The following is a 20,991-nucleotide window of genomic DNA, read 5'->3' as shown; positions in this document are numbered from 1 at the left end:
AGAAAATAGAAAGCGATAAGAACAAACTATATATTGAATATATTTTCAAATTTAAAACTGATCTTTAAAAATAGAAAAGTAAATGCATCTTGTAATTAGTAACGTGATATAATATTTTCTCTTTTTGCATTGACGCAATGCTTTAATTATTGCATTTATTAACATATCGATATTACAAATATTAAAATGTAAAAATTTGTGTAAAACGCATAACTTTTCTTTGTATTATAAATAAGATAAAAGATCACAATTGTTTTTCTAAATGTTTTTGCAATAAAATCTAATTAGAATTATAATTGGTAAATCCTTAAAGATAACGTTTACAATTATTGACATAATTTTGGTATGATTATAAACATAACAACTTACAAAAGATTTTTTTTTTTTTTTTTCCAAGCTTGGGCGCCAGAAAGGTTCTAGTCTGATGCCCATATCATATGCGTACTTCACAAAATAAAGATAAATAAGTTATGGCCAAATTAGGACGTCCCTCTCCCTTTTTGGTAAGAAACCTATTTGGTGTATCTGCGGACACCGTCTTGAGTTCAAAGTGCTGGAGGCTTCTCAACATTTTCTCCTAAGAATGTGCTCGGTAGGTTTCACGGTAAGTCTAAAGTGCTTATTGGCTCCCCAGAACAGGACTGATCGTAAGATGTTACTGCTTTTGCACGAAGATCTCTCAGTTTTCGCTTGGAATCGCTTCCAGCGTTTTAGTTTTGCCGGACAGTTTTAATGAACTCTGAGGCCCTATTTAGAAGACTATCTCAGCTCTTGTCATGTACGGACGACTAATCGAAAAATAAAGCACTGGGGGAGCTTTTAGCTTGAGAAAATTAGGTAGCTATTAAGAAGGGCGAGATTGAGATTAAAAATAAATATAAGCAGCGAAGAACTAATTCTGACTAATTGGATTGACAACCTAATCCTGTTTTGAGGTTATAGTTTCCCAAGATGCAATAGTTTTAAATATTTAAGTACCTTGGTAACAAATCGGAACTATATAATCGCAGAAACAATGGTAAGACCTCTGAGGCTCACTCTTTGTATGATCTCGCATATTTAAAGAAAGAAAATAAAACGGTTGGACCGAAATTCTGCAATATGGCGCGTACACCTTTAAAGTTGTTGAGCGCTTTATTTATCTTGGGGTCGAGAAGGTAAGCAACGAGAGAGTGTGAACGATATTAGTTTACGGTAATAGTTCCACTGTTGCTCTAATAAAAATGTTTCGGCAGTCTCTTCTTTTCAACAAAACAAAACATACTTAAAGCCACAGATATGCAATCACTGTCAATATTTTGAAGACAAAAATTCTCATGAGATTATGTGAAAAGGGCCTGGAACTAATCAGGCATTAAGGTACATACAAGTCATGAAGAAAGCTTCATCAAACCCAGAAAAATTTGCTGCTTTGGCTTTGTAGAAGAACTGCCCGAAAAATGAGAAAGGATTGCCTCTCCAGCAAAAGAAGAAAAGGTGAAGGAGAAGAAAGATGGATTGGCAACGTGAGGAAATAAAACCTAAGACCCAGGGCTCAAGGCCGAGATGTATCGTTTGGGAGAACCAAGTCCACTTGGGATCGTAGCACCGGCTAAGGGGAAAGGAAGTAATTTCTTGTACATAACTTAAACCTGCTTGCCAGAAATAGCAAAAAAAAAAAAAAAAAATAGACCGCTCTACCGCTCAAAAACCGTAAGAAAATATTGATTGCTAAATTATCTTTTGTAAATTGCGTTTGCTTACAGAAGATATGTCTCATCTTAATGTTTCCAAAACACACAATAAAGAATAAAACAAATTATTGCACTTAATCATTTTTTGTAAATTCAATTCTTTAATTAACTGCATTCCAAAAAATTGATCGTATCTATCACAATATGTGCGTTAATGTTGAGTACAATTTTAATTAAGATATATATATAAAAAAAAAAAAGAAATATACTGCATTAAATTTATGCGTGTTCATACGAAACTGGGTATTTTTGACTGGAAAAAGAAACAGTCTGAAACAGCGAACATAATGTGGGGGTGGCCAAGATAGATCTTACATCTGTAACCATCTTTTATTTTATTTTTTCTTTCATTATTTATATATTCGTTTTCCTAAATTTCTCGTCACTGGTGAAATCTAGTTCCACTATTTCCGAAATCGTTAAGTTTGTTAATATTCAGTCTTGGAGGTTAGAAGAAACGCGAAATAATATCTTCGAAAGTTTAATTAAATCTCCCGGAGAGAATTAGTCATGAAAGCATGTTTTGCCCATTTTTTTTTTTTACAATGAAAAATGATCTCAATCAATTTACAAATGTCACATCAATTTAACCATTAAACATGTGCCCCAGCCTCTTACGAAGTCAAAAGGAAGTAAACAAGCCGGATACATGCTTGTACATCTGGTAATTAATACAATTTAATTTGATAACATTAATTTTTTTCGGCATCAGAAAAAGGAGCTGAAGGGTGAAAAACAAATCTAAAAAAAATAAAATCTTGTTCCATAACGCTTTGCAGGTATACAATAATTTGCATTCAGTTCTCAATTCTAGCACATGTAGAACTTCACCAATTAGTCTGATACATCTGATAGAGAACTTATATTTTTTGAATCGTACGTTGAGAAAAAGTCTAAACTACTTCTAAATTTTGTCTCTCATAACCTTTTCTTTCAAACTAGCATAACAGAAACTGAATCTAAATTATGAAAGACTTTTTAAAACTGATTTCATTTCCTAATTAAAAATAATGAGAAAAATAAAAAAAAAAGAAGTTTTCAAGTGCTTAGATGGTCTTCAAGTTGTTTTCTTAAAATGGCTGTGAATAGAATTCGTTGAATGTCAGTTACTCTGAAACAAAATTGAAGAAAATAAATGAATAATAAATTTTTATTTAGAAATAAATAAATAACTGGTGTTAGCCACTTACTTTCCCTTATTACATTTCTAATTTACCAAGTTTCTTAAAACTAAACGTAAAACAGAGGCAGTTTTATCACTTTTGAAATTTGCAGCACACCTTTAATTCTTAGTAACACTATTTACAGTATTAAAACAAGAATATACTGAGTAGGCTAAAGAAAGTAGCCTAACTTCGCAACTCATTCAGAACCCCCATTAAATTGAAGTCCCTAAATTTGTCTTTTAAATAAAGTTTATATAAATTGAATTCCGAAAGAAGATTAATTATCAAATTAAGGTTTTATTTCACTATACTTAGCAATAGCACGATTAAGCAACATTAAGCTGTTAAATTTTAATAAATTCAAACCAAAACCTATAGGAAAATTTAAAAAGTAATAAGTATGTGTCGTATTCGAAGATTACAAATTTATAGGGAATACGCAATAGGTTTAGATTTGAATTTATTCAATCATTACTCTTTTTTCATAATCAAATATATTAACTTTTATTTTAAAGTTTTAATTGTTAGTACAATGTATATTTAAAATTTGTAAAAGAAGCTGAAGGAAATCATTAAAGGTTTTTTTAAGAGAGAGAGAGAATTGTACAGTAAATATGCATTTTTGGTCAATACATTTTTTCAAAAGCAGAATTTTAGCAACAAATTTGATTCTTGTTTAGATAGTTTTATTAATGTACGATATACTGAAATACCATTTGGCAGACAACCTGTCATCTTTCTCCCAGAACCCCTTTAATTTTACCTAATAAACATTTTTCAAATAAAATATCTTTACTTATGTATGTAGAGTGTACTGTGTATACAAAGTTAATATAAAATAATTGGAGTGAAATAAAATATAAATGAGTTGAAAAATCGATTCATAAATCTGGTGTTTTCGAACTTTCTGTGATGACAAAAAATGTATTTATAAGACACACATCTTATAATTCCGCGTTTGCAAAACTTTTGATAGAAACTCATTTTGAGAAATAACGATTGCAATACACAATCAACTGAGGAATATCTAAAAGTATCTAGATGTTTTCTAAATTAAATATCCAACTTGAGCTTTCTGAGGGTTCTCGTTTTAGAGATACTTTCATAGCGCACGTACACATTCAAACAAACAAGTTGCTACTTACTGCTTATTCTCAAGTAACATCAGGACATTGCTTGCGTTCCTCTTCAACTTTCTGCCTGGTTCTGTTAAACGCTTTCGTTTTGACAAAATCTACTTCTTTGTATACGGTTGCTGTTGCTTCGGACGTGGTCGAAACAGGACTGCCAGTATTTTCATTCTGGTCCAAATCCAAATCTAGATACTGTATTTCTACTTGTTTAGACCCACTAGATCGAGTCGAATAATGGCTGAAAGTTGCGAAACGGGAACCTTCTTGTTCTGATGTACCCTAAAATCAAGAAACGAAACCTGAGCTATTGAAATAACTGTCAAATTAGGAATTATCAATTAAGCAACAAAACTAAGATAATTATAAACCTATATTACCTGATCATGATCCTCTGTCTCGCATTGTATATTTGATCGTTGTGTTGGTGAAGTGTTGGATGGACAATAACGAACTGTATGCGAACTGTAGTCAGATCGGCGTAACGGAGGTGCAGATAGCTTCAGAGGAATTGCTGGAGCAAAATAAGAAAAAAAATTAATAACAAAATTTAGTTTAAAAGTGTAACTCTATGCTACTTTTCCCACTTTTTGGGTTATGCTGACTTCATTAAAAACCAATTTCAAAAAACCACATTTTCGAACTCATGAAATCACAAATGTGTACTTTCAATCAATCAAAACAATCAATTCGGAAACCTGCACGGTAGTAACACTTTCTCTTACAAGGGCTAAGAGAAAGTGTAGTAATAAAAGTAAAATACAGGGAAGGGATTAATTCAGTATATCAACAAAGGAAGCGGAAACATCGGATTCAAGCTCACATGGCTGTCCTTAGATTTTCTTTTCGTATTGGTCTCACAAAACTCACTGTTTGGTAGTGGTCCGTGTCGTCAGTAACGAGAAGACATTGTCCAGAGGCCAGCAGTACAGTAAAAAGGCTCTGAACATATGTCAGTTCGAATGTTTGACTCGCCTTAATTAGAAACAATAATAATAAATACGCACATTCATCCTTGACACGACTTTGTGAAGATGCTGGTGGCTTCAATATCCTTAGACGATCTAAATCTATGTTCGGCTGTAATGGTGATGACTCATTGGAAACACTATCTGAAGTCTTGCGTCCCGGTTTCAAACCTCGATCTACAGCCGGAGGTGGCAGCGAGCCAGCGGGACTAGATGTACTGGAACACTCTCCAGGGTTGGCTACCCAAGGTTCTGAGCGTGGCGATGATGGCTCGTCGATCGAGTAGTCTGGAGGAAAGTCATACCGAAAAATCATTCCGGTCCCAGTGGGCAATGCATTCGTATACTGTTGGCGAGCTCTAGAACGTTTTTTTAAAAAAATTAATTGGCCACACATACAAAATTACTCTTACTTAAAATGTTTAACCCTTAACTTACAAATAAAACTTAAACTCCCAAGCCAAAACTTGTAATGGAATTTAAAAGTTTGCTCGACTTACGGATCCTAGCAACAGAACTTTCCCAAAATAAATTGACAATACAAATATTTTAAATAAGAATAAGTTTGGGAAAAGCGGGGAACTGCATTCAAGAAATATTGAAATGTATGGAAATATTTCCAAAATAATCGGACTCATATTGAGTAAAGTTTTACTTCCTGTTAATGATCCCCATCGAACTGGGCGTTTAGTTTAAAATTAACATTAATATTGAGTGATTCATACATTTATAAAATAATTCAGAAATAATTCATTAATAAGGGGGACTACTTTCAAGAATTTATGCTTTGTATAAGATGATACTCTGCTCGAAGAATAACTATGAAGTTTCTTGATCATTCCTAAGAGGCCACTTTAACATCAATGGGTTCAAGTTACTGAAAAGGATAGGCTATATTTCGAGCATAGGGATGATGAAACAATCAGTTTTTGAATTGTAAAGAAAAAATGCACACTCTTTTGTTACACACTAATGTTGTAAAACACATTCTCTTACCTTGGCAATGGCACAGGATCAATATTTTCTTGACCGGTATTCAACTGGTGTGATCTGGGACAATCGTACATGTCGTTATGAGCCAGATCAGATTGTCTGGACAACACCTCTATTGGACTCTCCAGATTAGAATAAGTTAAACTATCCGTTGAATCCTGCAGTACAAGATGGCCGGGCTTCGGAGGTCTCGGTGGTGCTACAGGTTTGGTATATCTTCGTCGACCACCGTTACTAACAACTTTCACCTGGAGTTTGAGTAATTAACAACGGTGTATAAAGCAAAGAAATGGCAGTTGAACATTAATGGCAATTGAAATTATTGAACTTGATAGTCTAGACTTGACTCCTTCTGGACTGCCAAGTTCAATAATTTCTTTTTTAGCCTAACGGAGGATGGCTGGAACAAATCTTGTTTGCGACTGACCCAAATTTACTCAACCTACAGCCCAAATTTAGCTCCATTCCACTTTCATATGTTTCGATTACAGGTAACATTTTTTTACGGCATAAAATTTAACAAAAACTCCGAGCTTGATGACACTGAAGGGCACAGGAGTTTATGATGATCAACTCAAGAAATTAAGTGGGATAGGAATCCAATAACAGGCATTGATGGTTTATAAAAGATAATCACATAGGCTATAACTTTCAATATTAATAACAAATTGATACCAAGAAAAAAACTAGTTTCAAAGGTAATGTTTTACGTCATCCAATGATGAATCTGAAGGTAGTGGAAATGTTGTCCAGTTGACAGTTGGTCTTAGATCATCATCATCAGTGAATACAGAATCATGATCAGTATTTGTAGCCGGCGGTGAATGCAAGGGAGGTGGGGTCTCAGCATTCGCTGCTCGCCATTCAATACTGGAAGCCAATTCCAATCGCCTAGGCTGATCATAACTGTCATCTTCTTCGTTCGTACCCGACTGTTGTCCAGGCGGTAAAATTTGGTTTGACCCAGTCGCACGATGTCCTGAAGTGCACTCCGATATAGGGATATACGGACCTGATGCTGTACTGGATGGTGATACAGGTGGGGAATCAGCTTGACTCGAATCTCCGGTCAACGAGGTGCCGTCTTCTATGTACGGGTACACTGGAAAAGTATGTATATCATTATTATTGAATTCTGTCTGTAAGCGTAAAATACACGCCACCTATTAGAATTAAACGCTAGTTTTAAGGGCTGTTATGAGTTTATCTCTCAGTTTAAACATCATAAACATTAAAACCTATTCTGTGAAGGCGCACCAACAAAATATCAATCTCAAATACATTTCTATGCGGAGGACAAGTTTGAGTTTCTTACTCAAATATAAATACATATATATATATATTACATTTTCATGATATATTTTGTTCACTCAAAGGGCATTAAAACATCGAATTGGATAAAGACCATTAGAGGAGAAGGGTCTATTGGACACCAGCATTAGCAATCCCTGACAGCGGAATCGCAGATCTTTAAATTATTTGAAAAAAAAAGTTTTGGGGGAAAAGCGGAACAACTCTAATGTGTCATTTTACTTTTACACCCTTAGAAAACCTGTATAAAGCCATTTTTTTTTGCAAGTTTGAATAAAGCTTGAGAATCGCAGAAAATGAAATTCTTGTATTTTCACACTTGATATTAGTACCCGCTTATACTAATGATTAAAATTTGTACTCACAGTTATCTTCCTGGCTGTAGGCCTTGAGTCCGCATACATGGCATACACAATCCACCCACTTGTTCATGTCATCCTCAGTCTCGGCTGCTAGGTAGTACGTCCTCTTCGGGGTTTTCACGTCGAACATATGTCTGTACTTGTGCTTGCTGCTCTCGAACTGCAATCCTGCGTCTACCTAGCCAACAAAATAAAGTATCTGTACTGTCTTGTCAACTCTTTCTACTTGAACAAGTACTCAGTGTCTTCGATTCCGTAAAATAAATTACTGTTCAGTAAACAAGTTTGAACTAATAAGGCGTTCATTATACTCTGCATCTTTTATTACAAATGGAAACAAGGGCAAAAGCTCTCATACTGATCACCCACTAGGCATCTGAAGACCATGAAGGCGAATTCACATTAGAAGTTTTAAAATGTTTACAACTCAATCAACGCTCAACTCAAGCTAGATGTACAGTTAGTCTCATTTTTGCAATTCGCTATCTTCACTTCTCCAAAAAGGGTTGAGAAAAACAAGTTAGACGAAAAAGAGAAAATGGGTGTAACGCTCTTGTTTTATTTCTAACGCGAATTTCACGCGTTAGACACGCTACTCAAGTGATGAAACTAATTTACCCAATAATTCCGGATGTCCAGGAAGCTTTTTGAGTTAGTTCTTTTAAAAATTGTAGGTGATCTCATAAGAGAAGACACAAAATATCTAATTCCTATTACTCCGAGCAGCTTCCCTATTCCATTTCATTTTCTTCTTGTGAAAATTATCACTATAGTTGGAACGAATCAGTGCAGTTATGTTTTTTCCAGTTATTCTTATATTGAAAACTGAAGGGTGAACTAAAAACAAATTAATAAAAAAAGAAGCTTAGAGGAGTGAAATACAGCTGATGAACTACTGTTAATAAAAAAACGCTTTTATGACGTGCAGCTCACGGGATACTCATAAATTATGCATTCAAAGATTCTTTGGTAGAAATTCGGAGATCAGAGAACGGTTACTTGCCTTGAACATGAATAGTTCGAGCTCTTCAATGTCACCATTCAATTATTACTGTTTGATTATGAGAGGACTGCTAACTAAAACTGACATGAGAGTGAGTGTATCTCTGATGTGAATCTTCCTCAAGTAGCTATGCCAAACATATGCTGTAACTAGCAAAATCGACTTAGAATTTGTAAGACTCAGGACCATATCCTTCAGTTCTGAACACCCTTATCAAGTGACATTAAGCATAAGGCTGGAAGCACAACATAATGGAATACTACATATGGACCTAAAGGATAGATCCATGATGGTCTTCTGCCAAGAGGTTATGAAGTAAGTCCAGCGATATTTATTGAGAGGTATTCACATCACATATTTTGGGTGGAGAGCTTTTCCTTCAATCAGTGTGTTGAGAAAAACCTAAGAAAAATACTTCTCAACCTTCGACCACTTCAAAAAAGCATTTTCTTTCTTAAAAAAAAATTTACTTTTAATGAAATTTAACCCTGATGTGCAGAGTTTTTCGCAGAAAGATGGTTTATTACAGTGAATCACAAAAATCTAAATTTTGAACATTAGAATTTTTTTTAAATCGAAAAACTATGTTTCAAAATGTTTACCTGTTCGCACTGATCGAGATCAATTTGTCCTTTAAGAGTGCGACAATTTTTGTCCGTATAATAGCAGAGGTAGTATTGGCCAGGGAGTTCGCCTGAGTGTCGTAACACAAACCATCGGCGACGCCATCTCTGAAATAGTCACAAATAATTTAAATTATAACAATGTACTGTGTTACCTATGTTTTACATCATACATATAATCAATTTTTGCTACAAATAAAGTTTATTTTTTCGACAATTTTTAGATTAGGACAAGGAGTAGATCTTATTTTTCCAGGCCTACATCAAAAGGGATTCCATGTGTCTACCCGTTGTAGGGCCAACAAAAAAAATCTCTTTTTTATAAGGTCCACGGTTTTATCACTAGTCGTTTTTGCTTATCATCTCATTTGGTCATCAACTGTCAACCGTCTCGTATCGTAAAACAAGCGACTGCAATGAGAACGTGTAGGATATAAGGGCCGTTCCCTTCTTTCCCATTCTTCGGTACTCAGGGAGAAAATGTCTCACCTTAGTTTTTTGAGCATAATGTGCCCCATAAAAAGACATGTGACTGGATTTAGTGAACATGGGCATAACCCGCGCTACTTACCGGTGTAAGAGGTGACCTGGAGGAGGTGTGATATTTACCTTGACTATCAGAGGGTAGAGGGATGGATTTTGTAAGTTGCACGTGGCTCTAATAACTACCTCTCCAGTCCATAAGTTGCAAGAACCATAGGTGCGAAGTCTTTCAACAACCAGGTCATCACTCTAGGCCAGAGTCGTAGCGATCCGCTTAGATAGATTCCCAACGGCCGCCCAAAAGCCTCTCTCTCCCAACATCGACTCAATATAGGTAGCAATTCAGATTTTTTTTTTTTTTTTTTTTTTTTTTTTTTTTATGATTTAAGGCGCGTCAACATCTATGGTTATTGGCGCCCGGAGCTTTTTCCAGTGCACTGCCGGCCTCCGGACAGTGTTCTCTCTTTACAGACAACACTGTCCATCACCGGACAGTGAGCTGTAAGAAGCTCCTAGGAAGTGCAATTCAGATTAGAAATCTAAAAAATAGGCTCTGCTCTAATCATGTACCACAGGTACCGAGAATTAAGAACCACGAAGGAGCTATTTTCCGCACGACTAACTTCGACTCTTGTTTCCAGTTCTATTTAAGTATAATTTTTAGAGAAGTATGATACTGAACCATTAATAGATTTACTAAATATCTTGTAGATAAATATTGCTGACACTAACACTCAATCTGGACCTTTATCTCTTCTTGATGGTTAGTTCGCTTTGAATGAAACATAATCTCATAACTTTTAAATGAGTTTAAGATGGAAACATCTGCTCAAAAGGTGATGTAGTTTAAAGAAGGCTGAAGTTACCAATATATCGCCCGTTTACCACAATTCAGCCCAAGTAAGCTACAGATTGTGAAACTGGAGATTAGAAGGCACATGAGACATGTAACTGCAATCACATAAAATTATCGAAAATGAACTTTAACTGAGAATTCGTGTTTGAAGATCCTCTGAATGCGGAAAAGAATATCTCAAAAACTAAAATTAGCAGTCAGTTCGAAATTAGTCATCTAAAGCTGACTTTTGTCAGGAATGTCTTTTCTAAGACACGCAAATCTTCAATATATTGACAGATTCACTGAGAAGTCTTATCAACGTACTAGGAGAGCGTGCTAAACGGTCTCCAACATGGGCACTAAAGTAAACCCAAGGTAAAGGTCAGCTTAGATGCAGTAAGTGCTCTGGTTCACTATGCACCGAGCAACGCAATACTAACTAAAAAATGGAATAAATTCACTGACAAAGTAATCATATGGCTATGAGTGCTGTGTGCTTAAAGTACAAACGGAAAAATAAAGTAGTTAAAGAGAAGGCTAAAGGTGACTCATCATTCTTAGATAAGGTATCCAAAAGGAAGAGTTTCTAAGGGAGGAAGGTTTAGAGGGAATATTTCCCCACACCTATTCTAGATACTGACATAGGTGTTCATTAAAAATATTTAAAAAAAAAAATATCAAAAGATATTTGACAAACCCTTTGCAGATTAATATCATGCAGTGATTTGACGTTTTCATTAGTATGACTCATAAAGGAGTTTAGGTCGAACATCTATCTCTTTAGCCCTCCTGAAATCCCAGTTTTTTGGCCATTCTTATGAACCTTTATATCAAAAATGATAACTAAACAAGATTAAAATGTTTTACCACTTACCGCGCGCCAAATTCTTTTTGAGGGTGGTGACTTTGTAAGCCATCCTTCGTGAACTATCTCTAAATTATCAGCCTTATTGGGCATACTTTTTATATTCTTTTTACTCCGTTGCAGCAGTGAGAAAATATTAATTTAATTAAATCCAACATTTTTTTAATTTAACACTATTTTAAACATTGTGAAATTTAAAAAAAAATACATGTATATATATAATCATCTATAGGGCATAATTATTTCGATGTCAACTAGTTTGGTTAAATTACAGGTACTAATGAATTTACATGAACTAAAAACTATCGAATACATGGTTTTAATGAATACATATTTTGCTGAAATGTTTAGTACTTATACGATGTAAATGTTCTAAACAAGGGGCGACACACTAACTACCTCACATACTTACGCACTAAACAGCTGGCCAGATGTTCACAGTACAGTTTAGCCTTCAAGACAAATTAAAGTTCGTACTTAATATTTTCTTTTTTAAAAAAAGAAAATTTGAAACTAAAATTAAAAAAAAAATTGTTTTTGAACACACAACACAACTTTCTCTTCCTACTACTCATAAAGTTCTTAAAGTTGACATGTTCTTCAAATCTTTTTACTCACATTAAGATGAATGAATCTATATATATAAACGTTTATAAACATATGTTTGTATATTTATTTATATTTTTTCTACTCCATTGCACCGATTTCAATCAAATCTAGCACATAAACATATCATTAGGGCAATCTTAAAATATACTGCCCAGAGGTGAGATATACTAATAATTAATATGCATTTTGCATTTGTTAATTCCATTAACACTTTATAATCATTGATAAATTTTCTAGCAAAATAGAATTCACTAAATACGTAAATGACATTTCAATGTATAATAAAGCAAAAGATCATCCAAGCCTAACCTGAACGTCCACTTTCGCGGATCTGGTAATCTCTGTTCTACGCTTTTTGTGGGGCCCGGGAAAGCCACGAGGATGGACGATCGCAGAGGGTAGCCTCGGGGCTATTTGGAAACTTTGCGCTTCCAAGTTACAAACTTAAAATTACCAAGGTGTACTGGTATTCCGCGGAGTGTGAATGGAGGAATATATCTTTCTTTCTCAAGTCTTCTTGGCGGGGTTCACCTGCGATATTAACGTTAACTGCCATGATGTTATTAATGATACTATTTATTAGACTTAAGCTCTAAACACGACAGCGCAGAAATTACTTAATGAACTTTCCTTTTGTACCTAGTGCTGTAATTATTACTTTATAATTTTATTATTGTTCACACGATGATGAGGGTGGGGCTTTCAATTTTGACGAAGTTTGTTATTATTAGACCATTTTTTACTATCACGGAACTTTTAAATTAAAAACAAAATGAGGGAAAAATGAATTGTCATTTCATTAAAAGAAACGCCTGACTATGTCATCTATTGGCGCTCTTAGAAACTAATTGAAAATTGTAGTTCTTAACTATCCCGCAAAAAAATAAATAAATAAATAAAAAAAGTTATTTTACACTTTTCCTTTAGTGTTGCTTAGTATTTACGATAAACTTTAGTAAACTGAAACTGTCCAACTTATATTGTGTTGAAATTACCGCATTACATGAATCTACTTTTCTTCTTGTACTTAGGATTATAATTTTATTTTTGTTCACAGAGTATGAAAGATGAGACATCAATTTTAAAATATTGAAAAAAGGTTCCAAAAAATTTCAAAAAAGTAAAAAGTATTCGTTCAAAACTTAAAAACTTATATTGGATAGAAATATGGAAAAAAATGGTAATGAATAGCTCTAGTACGAGCTGCAACCCATAACCTATACTTTATGTGTAGATAATGACGAGTCTTGGAAGAGTTCACCAAAAGTTTACTAATATAAAATTGAAAAGTCACGTTGGCTACAATTTGTCTAGAGAGAATAAATACGCTTCTCTACTGGTTATACTGCCACCAAAGTAGCGCCACCAAAACTGACGTGTTGTAGACTTATCTGCTTTCCCAGAAACTCCCTTTTTTTCGCAAATATATTTCAAATAGAATTCTTAATTTCAAAATTGTATAATTGCATAAAGTCGCACAAGTACTGGTATGAATTTCTTTCAGGAAATTGAAAAATATTCCCTAAATTTCAGGGCTAGAATATTTGACTTGTAGATTATTTGACAAATAAAATTTGAAAAAAAAAATCTTTGGAGTACATTCTGTAAAATACCACTTCCGTTTGAACTTTTATACATATTTGAAATTCTAACTATGTTTTTTTAGTGTGCTCATTGTTGTGGAGCGGCAAGATAAGGAATTTTAGAGACCATCTTGTGCAAGATTTATGATTGGTTCTACATAACATCATTCCTCCCTTAAACTTCAACAAAAACTCTCTTCTTCTCTTAATTAAACTCCATACAAATATCTTTTTCGAAAAAATGTTTCAAATAAAAACGATATGTTTATTTACAAGCAAACTATTCTCTTTTTTTTACTCCTACTCTGCCAATATCCAAACTTTGAAGAACAAACTAGCAAAAGCAAAAATAAGTTTAAACGAATTTGTATCAGTTTGTTGAAAATTTAGTCACAGCTCTTATTGAAAAAATAAATATTTTTAACTCTGTTTGTAGATGTGTTAAGGAGCTCAGATTTGGGGCTGGTCGAAATCCGAAGAATTCGACAAAATTTTCTATTTATTTATTAAAAAAATATCTAGACTTCCTACGAATACTCCTTTTGGTTTCATTCATCATGAACCAAGTTGCGCCCTCATTACCTTCCAACTTCATCTTGATTTTGTTTTAAATTATTACAACTACAAGTAATGGAGTGTAGTGGTTATGAAAAGTAGATTAGTAAATGGAAGATCCTCTGTTTGAATCTCGCATTTTATTTATTAGAAACATTTTAACAGTAAAGAAGGACTTCTGCTCTCGTTCACGACTTAAATCCATTTAATCCACCAATTCTCTAATTGGAGTTAACCGCTAGACCTCGCTTGAAAAAAGTAGGTGATTAATTTTTTTTTTAAATTAAAATTACCAAACCACAGATATCCTAGGATTTAGGCCATCGAATAAATAATTGGTTTAAAGAAATTATAAATAATTTCAAGAATAATAAAATAAGTTGTTTTCAAGTTTAGCGAATTGAAATGAAAGTATGGAAACAAAGTTTTCTAGAGCTCAAACCAAATTTTAATAAGTGAATTTCATAACTCAGTTACACTAAAAACGAAGAATTCTCATGTTTCTTCTAGGTATAAATGCTGCCTAATGTTTTAGGCGACAAGGGTTAAATAACTGGTGAACAGTTACTGTCTAACATGGATTAAAACTGTCCGGTAGGACAGTTGTATAAGGGTTGATCGTCAAAAACTGCACGAAAAAGCGTAACGTTGAAAAACACCCAACTTTGACAATTTTTTTCTCTTTTTCTACAAAAGATAAAATTCCCAAATTTTCTTTAAAATATAGGGCAAACCCTCCTTTATAGCTGTAATTTTTTTGCAACAACCCAGATCTAATAGGTTTCGAGAAAAAAGTTGCCAAAAATGAGCAAAAACGGCTTTTTCAAAAAATGTTCTTGTTCTTGTTCTTCTTCTTGTTGTTGTTGTTGTTGTTGTTCTTGTTACCTTTTTTGTAAACAACGTAGCGCCTAAACGCGCGAACCGATTTTCATGAATGAGATGTCATTCGATTCGGAATTTTATGTAGATGTGCCTTTTGGGGGTCTCGACGCTGTACATCGAATGGGAGAGGAGTTAACCCCCTTTATGTAAGGCCCCCTCCAAAATTATTATTACTAATTACTCTGTAAATCTTGGCCCGATTTTGATAAAATTTGGTAGGATGATAGGGTTAGGGCTCCCCTACGTAACATTAAAGCGGCGATCAGCTCTTACACTTGTTAAGGGGAAGTATAGCAATCGTTTCAAATTATCGACACGTGAACCGATTTTCATGAATGAAGTGTCATTCGAATCGAAATTTTGTACAGATTTGCACTTTAAAAGTCTCGACGCCGTGCCTCATAAGGAGGGGAGTTTGCCCCACCCAAGTAAGGCCCTTTCTAAAACTATTATTACCAATATTTCTATAAAGCTTTGATAAAATTCAGCTCGAATAAGTGGTTAAAGCTCCTCTACGTTGCTGATGCTCTTGCACCTACTAAGAGGAAGTACTGCAATCGTTTAAATTATCAATGAGTGAACCGATTTAAATCAATGAATTGTCGTTCGATTAAAAAATCTTTACCTCTTTGCCTTTTAGGGAGAAGTACTGCAATCGTAGTTTATTTTTCTTACTCCTCTTAAAAGGAAGTACTGAAATCGCAGTTTAATTTTGCTATTTACGTACAAATACCTTCCTATGTTATTCAAAACGCTTTTTCAGAAAAACAGTTATTGAGGATGGTTTGGGGGAACGCAACTATAATCATTCTTTAAAAAGATCTCTCCAATGGTAGTTACGGTTTCGACTTAACACCTTACCAGATTATAATGATAGAATTGCTTATTCCAAATTTTAAAAAAATCTGTTAAGATTACAAAATAGACAAAAAGGAAAATCTATCCAAAAGGTACAAAAATCTCCTTAACAAAAACTTACAGTTTAAAATGTTAAGTATAAGGGTTGATTAAACGCCAAAAGGTACACAAATCAGCGAGTACCCAACATTTCATTAATACTTCATTATTAGTTAAGTAATTCTACTGCATTAATTTTCATTAATAAGTTATTTTTTAGAATTTATTAGATGTCACAGACCCTTATACTGGCCACTTCATTTATAATATTTTTTTGTTATATTTATGATAAATCACACATACGTACATGCATGTTAAAGTAGAAAAAGACAAAGTTAGAGTAGGCTACTGTCTTGAATTCGTCTTACCGAAATATTCGTGAGCACAAATATCACACAGTTTATTAACTTTATTATTATAATTAACTTGTTATTACAAGTAGATTATTCAACAACAATTATTCATTTCTCAATTGCAATTTAATTTAGTCCCCCTAATTTTACTTATAGTAAAATACTGGAATAATTAGCTGTCTTAAAAATATGCATATCCTATTTACTTTATATTACATATTACATTTTTTTTTTATAAAAAAAAGTTTTTAATTTTTTAGCCTCATAATTTGTTTTTATTTTTTATAACGTTTTTCTTTTTAACCTGTAATTAATAGTTTGATTATTATAAATAACTAGATATTACAGTCAATCTACAGTGCTACTTGAACATATATTTTGTAGACGAAAATGGCCAGCATAAGGGTCTGTGACATCTAATAAATTCTAAAAAATAACTTATTAATGAAAATTAATGCAGTAGAATTACTTAACTATTAATGAAGTATTAATGAAATGTTGGGTACTCGCTGATTTGTGTACCTTTTGGCGTTTAATCAACCCTTATACTTAACATTTCAAACTGTAAGTTTTTGTTAATATTTATAACAGTTGACCCATCGGAACTTAATTATAAATATTTTTAAGACACGGACGTCCTCTGCGGAGCATGTAACTAGGGGAGAATGACGACTTATTCCATTTCCTAGCGTAATTTGTCTTAAGTATGATGAAATCCACATGAGATAGATTGGTTCCTCTAGAGAAGCTGTTGTGGATCGTCTTGAATGGTAGAGACAGAAACGCCTTAGTAAATTTTTTTATGATCACAATTACCCAAAAATGAATGTTAATGGCTGAATTCTAATTTAATTTTACTTTAGAAAATAAAAGAGCAATATTTTTTTATTATTTATATCAATACGATTGATTTATTTTATTTTCGATTATTATTTCTTCTTCTTTCTTGGCTTTATGGTGATTATTATTATTAATATTATTATAATGATGATATTATAATTCTAATTGTCTCTGTTATTCTAATACTGTTATTTTTAAAAATGACAGATCTTTTTATTTTGACTAAGTTTGCTGGAAAGTGAATCTGCATTCAGAGACTTCAAAAAAAAAAAAATGTTTCCAGGAAAAACAATTTTGTAAACTTGAAAAATTACAAAACAAACAGTCATAGAAAATTTTGATATTATATTTACTTAAGTTAATAGGTATCAACAAATTTCTTTATTCATACGCACATTACTCATTTGGAATCTGTTAGGGCGGTTTTCGGGCAATTTGTGAACATTAAACTATAACCTACAGTTTTACGCCAGTTAATTCAAAGCTGTGTGTGGTTTGTTTAGAATACTAGAATTAAAGGAATCATACAAATCTAATACTTGAGTGCAGGTTAAATACTTACGGAAATGTACAGGTCAGAATGCAAATGATAATGCTGACCTATTCTAATGTGACAATAGAATCATTAATAGTAGTTTCCGTTCAAATAATTTTTCTAATCTAAAGATATCTAGCTGTTTATATCTATATATATCTGAGACATTTGCATTTAGTACTGATACAATATAAAAGAATTGACTATTTCAAGTTGATGACTATTTTCAAACTGGTCTTAAGATTGGTGTGTTCATTTACTGGATTATCTTAAAATCAAGATCGGAAGTTTGCAAATATGGTTAGTAAAATTTTAATTTCCTCATTACTTTTTTGTGTAACATGAATTTTTTGAAATTCTCCAATAATAAATTGTAAAATTGAATTTTTTCATGAAATTAAAATTTCATGAGTTCTGTACACTTTACAGCTTTTGTCACATTATTAAGATTAAGGAAGGATTCTTAAGATTATATTTTCCCTAGGAATCTATGATAAATGAATGTATTTAACCTGCGTAAAAAAATAAATAAATATAAAATGCATTAATTCTAGTGATTAGCCAAGCTAATGAATTTAAAACACTCACGAAACTTTTTTCATTCGTTTTACCCACCGAATTTTAATCAGAAATATAATGAATAGTCAAATGGTCTTAGAAAGCCCTCACTTAGTAATCTGTTGGCACTATTATATTATTTAACCTGGGTTTCAGGCGAAAACTACATAGTTTTCATACATAGATATAGTTTTATTAATTTTTTTATATTAAATTATTTTTTAGTAAGTGAATAAGAAAATTTCTGCTTACTTTTATTGGCATGTCATTTTTTTTGTGTGAATACTTTTTAAAAATTATGGCAGGCCGAACCAGCTACCTAGAGATAACAGTAACTAAACCCGTTCAGATAAAAATTTAGTATTAGCAGAATATTTGCCGATTAAAATAGTAATAATTGCAGTTAAACTGACGCTAGATAAAATATAGCTGGCGAGGATTATAGGATTTTCAATAATTTATTATTGGGCCTACAACATTTTGTCTGGCAGTGCCCTATATCTTGATCTGTATCTGTATTACCTAAAACTATTTCAGGCAATTTTAAACCAGCAGTCTAATACAACCATTCTAAAAATAATAATGAACAGTGGATTATTATTAACGCACTAATCCCCCTTTCAAGTCCAGGATTCTAGCTGTCCTTAGATTTTTCGCTTCTCAAGAGAACAAACAGCTCACTGTCCGATGAACAGGGTGTAACGACAGAATACTGTCCGGAGACCGGCAGTGAACTGTGGTCTCTGAGCACCAATTTGTAAATAACCAAACATAACCAAAATTTACTCATAAACGTATGTGGTAGTGAAATTAAAAAAAAAAAAATGCTCAAATTTTTAGTTCATAAGTTGATGCAAGAAAAAGTGTTGATATTTAAATTAGTGCAATAAATAGTACAGGAAAATGAAAGAAAATCGTTGGTAATATTTGCGAGAAAAAAAGAAAAGTTAGCATGAAATACTCAAACATTTTTTCTCTTAGAGTAATTGAAAACCGTTCTTTCTTTAAAAAAAATTCTTCAATCGTTAAAAATTATCATAGTCTTAGATTTTCCTAGGAAAATCTTCCAGTTAAAATAATAGACCTTAGTTTAGTGTACATAAAACTATTATTGAAAATCGTTTCTAGCCCTTCTCGACAAACTAGAGCAGTAATAGAAAAAATTGTTCAATAAAGGTGAACTTCTTTCTTTTCTGTCAGCCAATTTTCTTTAAATAATTGTGTATTGTAAGCAGAATAAATTACTTTTTCTTTAATATTATACATCTGTTAAAATTTAATTGTGCATTGGAATGGAGCTTAAATGAATGACTAAAATTTTACTAAAAAACAATGACTAACATAATGATATTAAAACGGTTATATTGAGATTTCTTTTTTTCTGTGCCTATAACAGCGTTGTACAGTTCCACTATCTAGTAGCGAATTCAGGAACTAAATTTTTTTAATGAAGACATACTGAATTAATAAAAAAAATTAATAAAGAATTATTTGCATAATAAATGATGTACCATGTATTGAAACTAAGCAATAATACAATTTTAATGTAATCAATGTAAATTGATTTGACCTTAGCTGAACGTGAATAAGTTATGCGGTATTCTTTACTAATCTTATTTGATTTTCAATGTTTAGAAAAAATTACCAATGCATTATTGCTTTGAATGCAGCTGCTCTAGTGATAATAACCTCTGTATAGCAAAAATAAGATGCAACTAAAACTATTGCTCTTAAAGTGATAAGTTAGAGGGTTTGAAATTGATAAGTCCATGGCTCTTAAACTATGGCATTAGGTGAAATATAAGTTCTGTTATGTAAAATAAATAAATGAAATCAGTAATAATTTTCTTCTTTTTTTTTATATAAATAAATTTCTTAAACGCAAGTTCTAAAACCTAACCATCAAATAAAGACGAATATTTTTCTTTAAATATTCTTTTTCCACTTTTTCTTACCCTACTAATATGAGACGTTATTGTAATCGTGCATATTTTCAATTTTAATATTTCACTGGCAATATTCAGCAAGCAAAAAAATTTGTTGTACGCTGACAAATAAAATCAAATTTTCCAATAAAATTGTAATTACTAAGTAAGAGAAAGACCTATGAGTGTCCATACCAGATCTTTACTGAATGGTTCCAGGTACAGCAGAAGGAGCATGACGACTGTTTGGAAGCAGGTAGACGTTTGGCAACAGTATCCCTTGAGGATGAAGTAGTTATTTCTGGCTTGGCCGGAGTCTATCCAGATTCCGATAATGTAACAGATTTTGCTAATAAATTGTTCAACAAAGTCGATCTTATTTCTGATGATGACAGAAGATGGAAATTAGGTAAGCATAATATATTTTCAAGACCATACTAGTTATACGCTTATACTATACTTACTGTAATGAAGTGTTAGATCCTTAGTAAAAACATTTTACGTGTTTTTTTTTTTAGATCATCCAGAAATACCACAACGAACTGGTAAACTAAAAGAGATAAGGAAGTTTGATGCATCATTTTTTAATTTACACTACAATCAAGCACAGAGTATGGATCCAATGTGTAGACTGTTGCTAGAAAGAACATATGAAGCAGTGGTTGATGCTGGTGAGTTGATGATGTCATTATCCTGCAATCTATTTACGAACGTGTCAAATTGAAAACTGAGTCTGAATCTGAATTTACATTAAAAAAAAGTTCAAATTTGAAATTTGT

At 32.7% G+C, this 20,991-nt stretch overlaps 2 protein-coding genes across 2 annotated transcripts in view; one reads left to right on the top strand and one right to left on the bottom strand.

Moving 5' to 3' along the window:
- Positions 1-20: 20 nt before the first annotated feature.
- On the bottom strand, positions 21-11,908 carry dos (daughter of sevenless). The gene is made up of 9 exons (XM_074138185.1): positions 11,485-11,908; positions 9,269-9,397; positions 7,667-7,841; positions 6,701-7,092; positions 5,994-6,238; positions 5,037-5,356; positions 4,410-4,543; positions 4,045-4,311; positions 21-2,844 (listed from the first exon to the last, which is right to left on the bottom strand). Exons 1-8 carry the CDS (start codon positions 11,566-11,568, stop codon positions 4,054-4,056), a joined length of 1,737 nt encoding a protein of 578 aa, XP_073994286.1. The 5' UTR covers positions 11,569-11,908; the 3' UTR covers positions 21-2,844; positions 4,045-4,053.
- Positions 11,909-17,815: 5,907 nt separating this feature from the next.
- Positions 17,816-20,991, top strand: part of FASN3 (Fatty acid synthase 3) — a 39,182-nt gene continuing 36,006 nt past the window's right edge. Inside the window, exons 1-3 of the mRNA XM_074137972.1 lie at positions 17,816-18,029; positions 20,432-20,621; positions 20,731-20,883. Coding sequence (XP_073994073.1) covers positions 18,027-18,029; positions 20,432-20,621; positions 20,731-20,883 — 346 coding nt within the window. The 5' untranslated portion in view covers positions 17,816-18,026. The remainder of the gene's footprint in view (positions 18,030-20,431; positions 20,622-20,730; positions 20,884-20,991) is intronic.

Source organism: Rhodnius prolixus, unplaced genomic scaffold (genome assembly GCF_049639745.1).
Source record: "Rhodnius prolixus isolate KJV_2025 unplaced genomic scaffold, Rpr scaffold_11, whole genome shotgun sequence".
In the NCBI taxonomy this organism is placed as follows: Eukaryota; Metazoa; Arthropoda; class Insecta; order Hemiptera; family Reduviidae; genus Rhodnius; species Rhodnius prolixus.
Note: the sequence above shows the minus strand (reverse complement) of the source record. Positions and strands in the feature narration are given on the sequence as shown.

Coding starts and splice junctions, on each gene's coding strand:
- dos (XM_074138185.1), bottom strand. CDS start 11,568: ATGCCCAATAAGGCTGATAATTTAGAGATAGTTCACGAAGGATGGCTT. Junction 9,398..11,484: donor CAAAAAGAATTTGGCGCGCG/GTAAGTGGTAAA, acceptor TGACTATTTCAG/AGATGGCGTCGCCGATGGTT. Junction 7,842..9,268: donor ATCTCGATCAGTGCGAACAG/GTAAACATTTTG, acceptor TTTGTTGGCTAG/GTAGACGCAGGATTGCAGTT.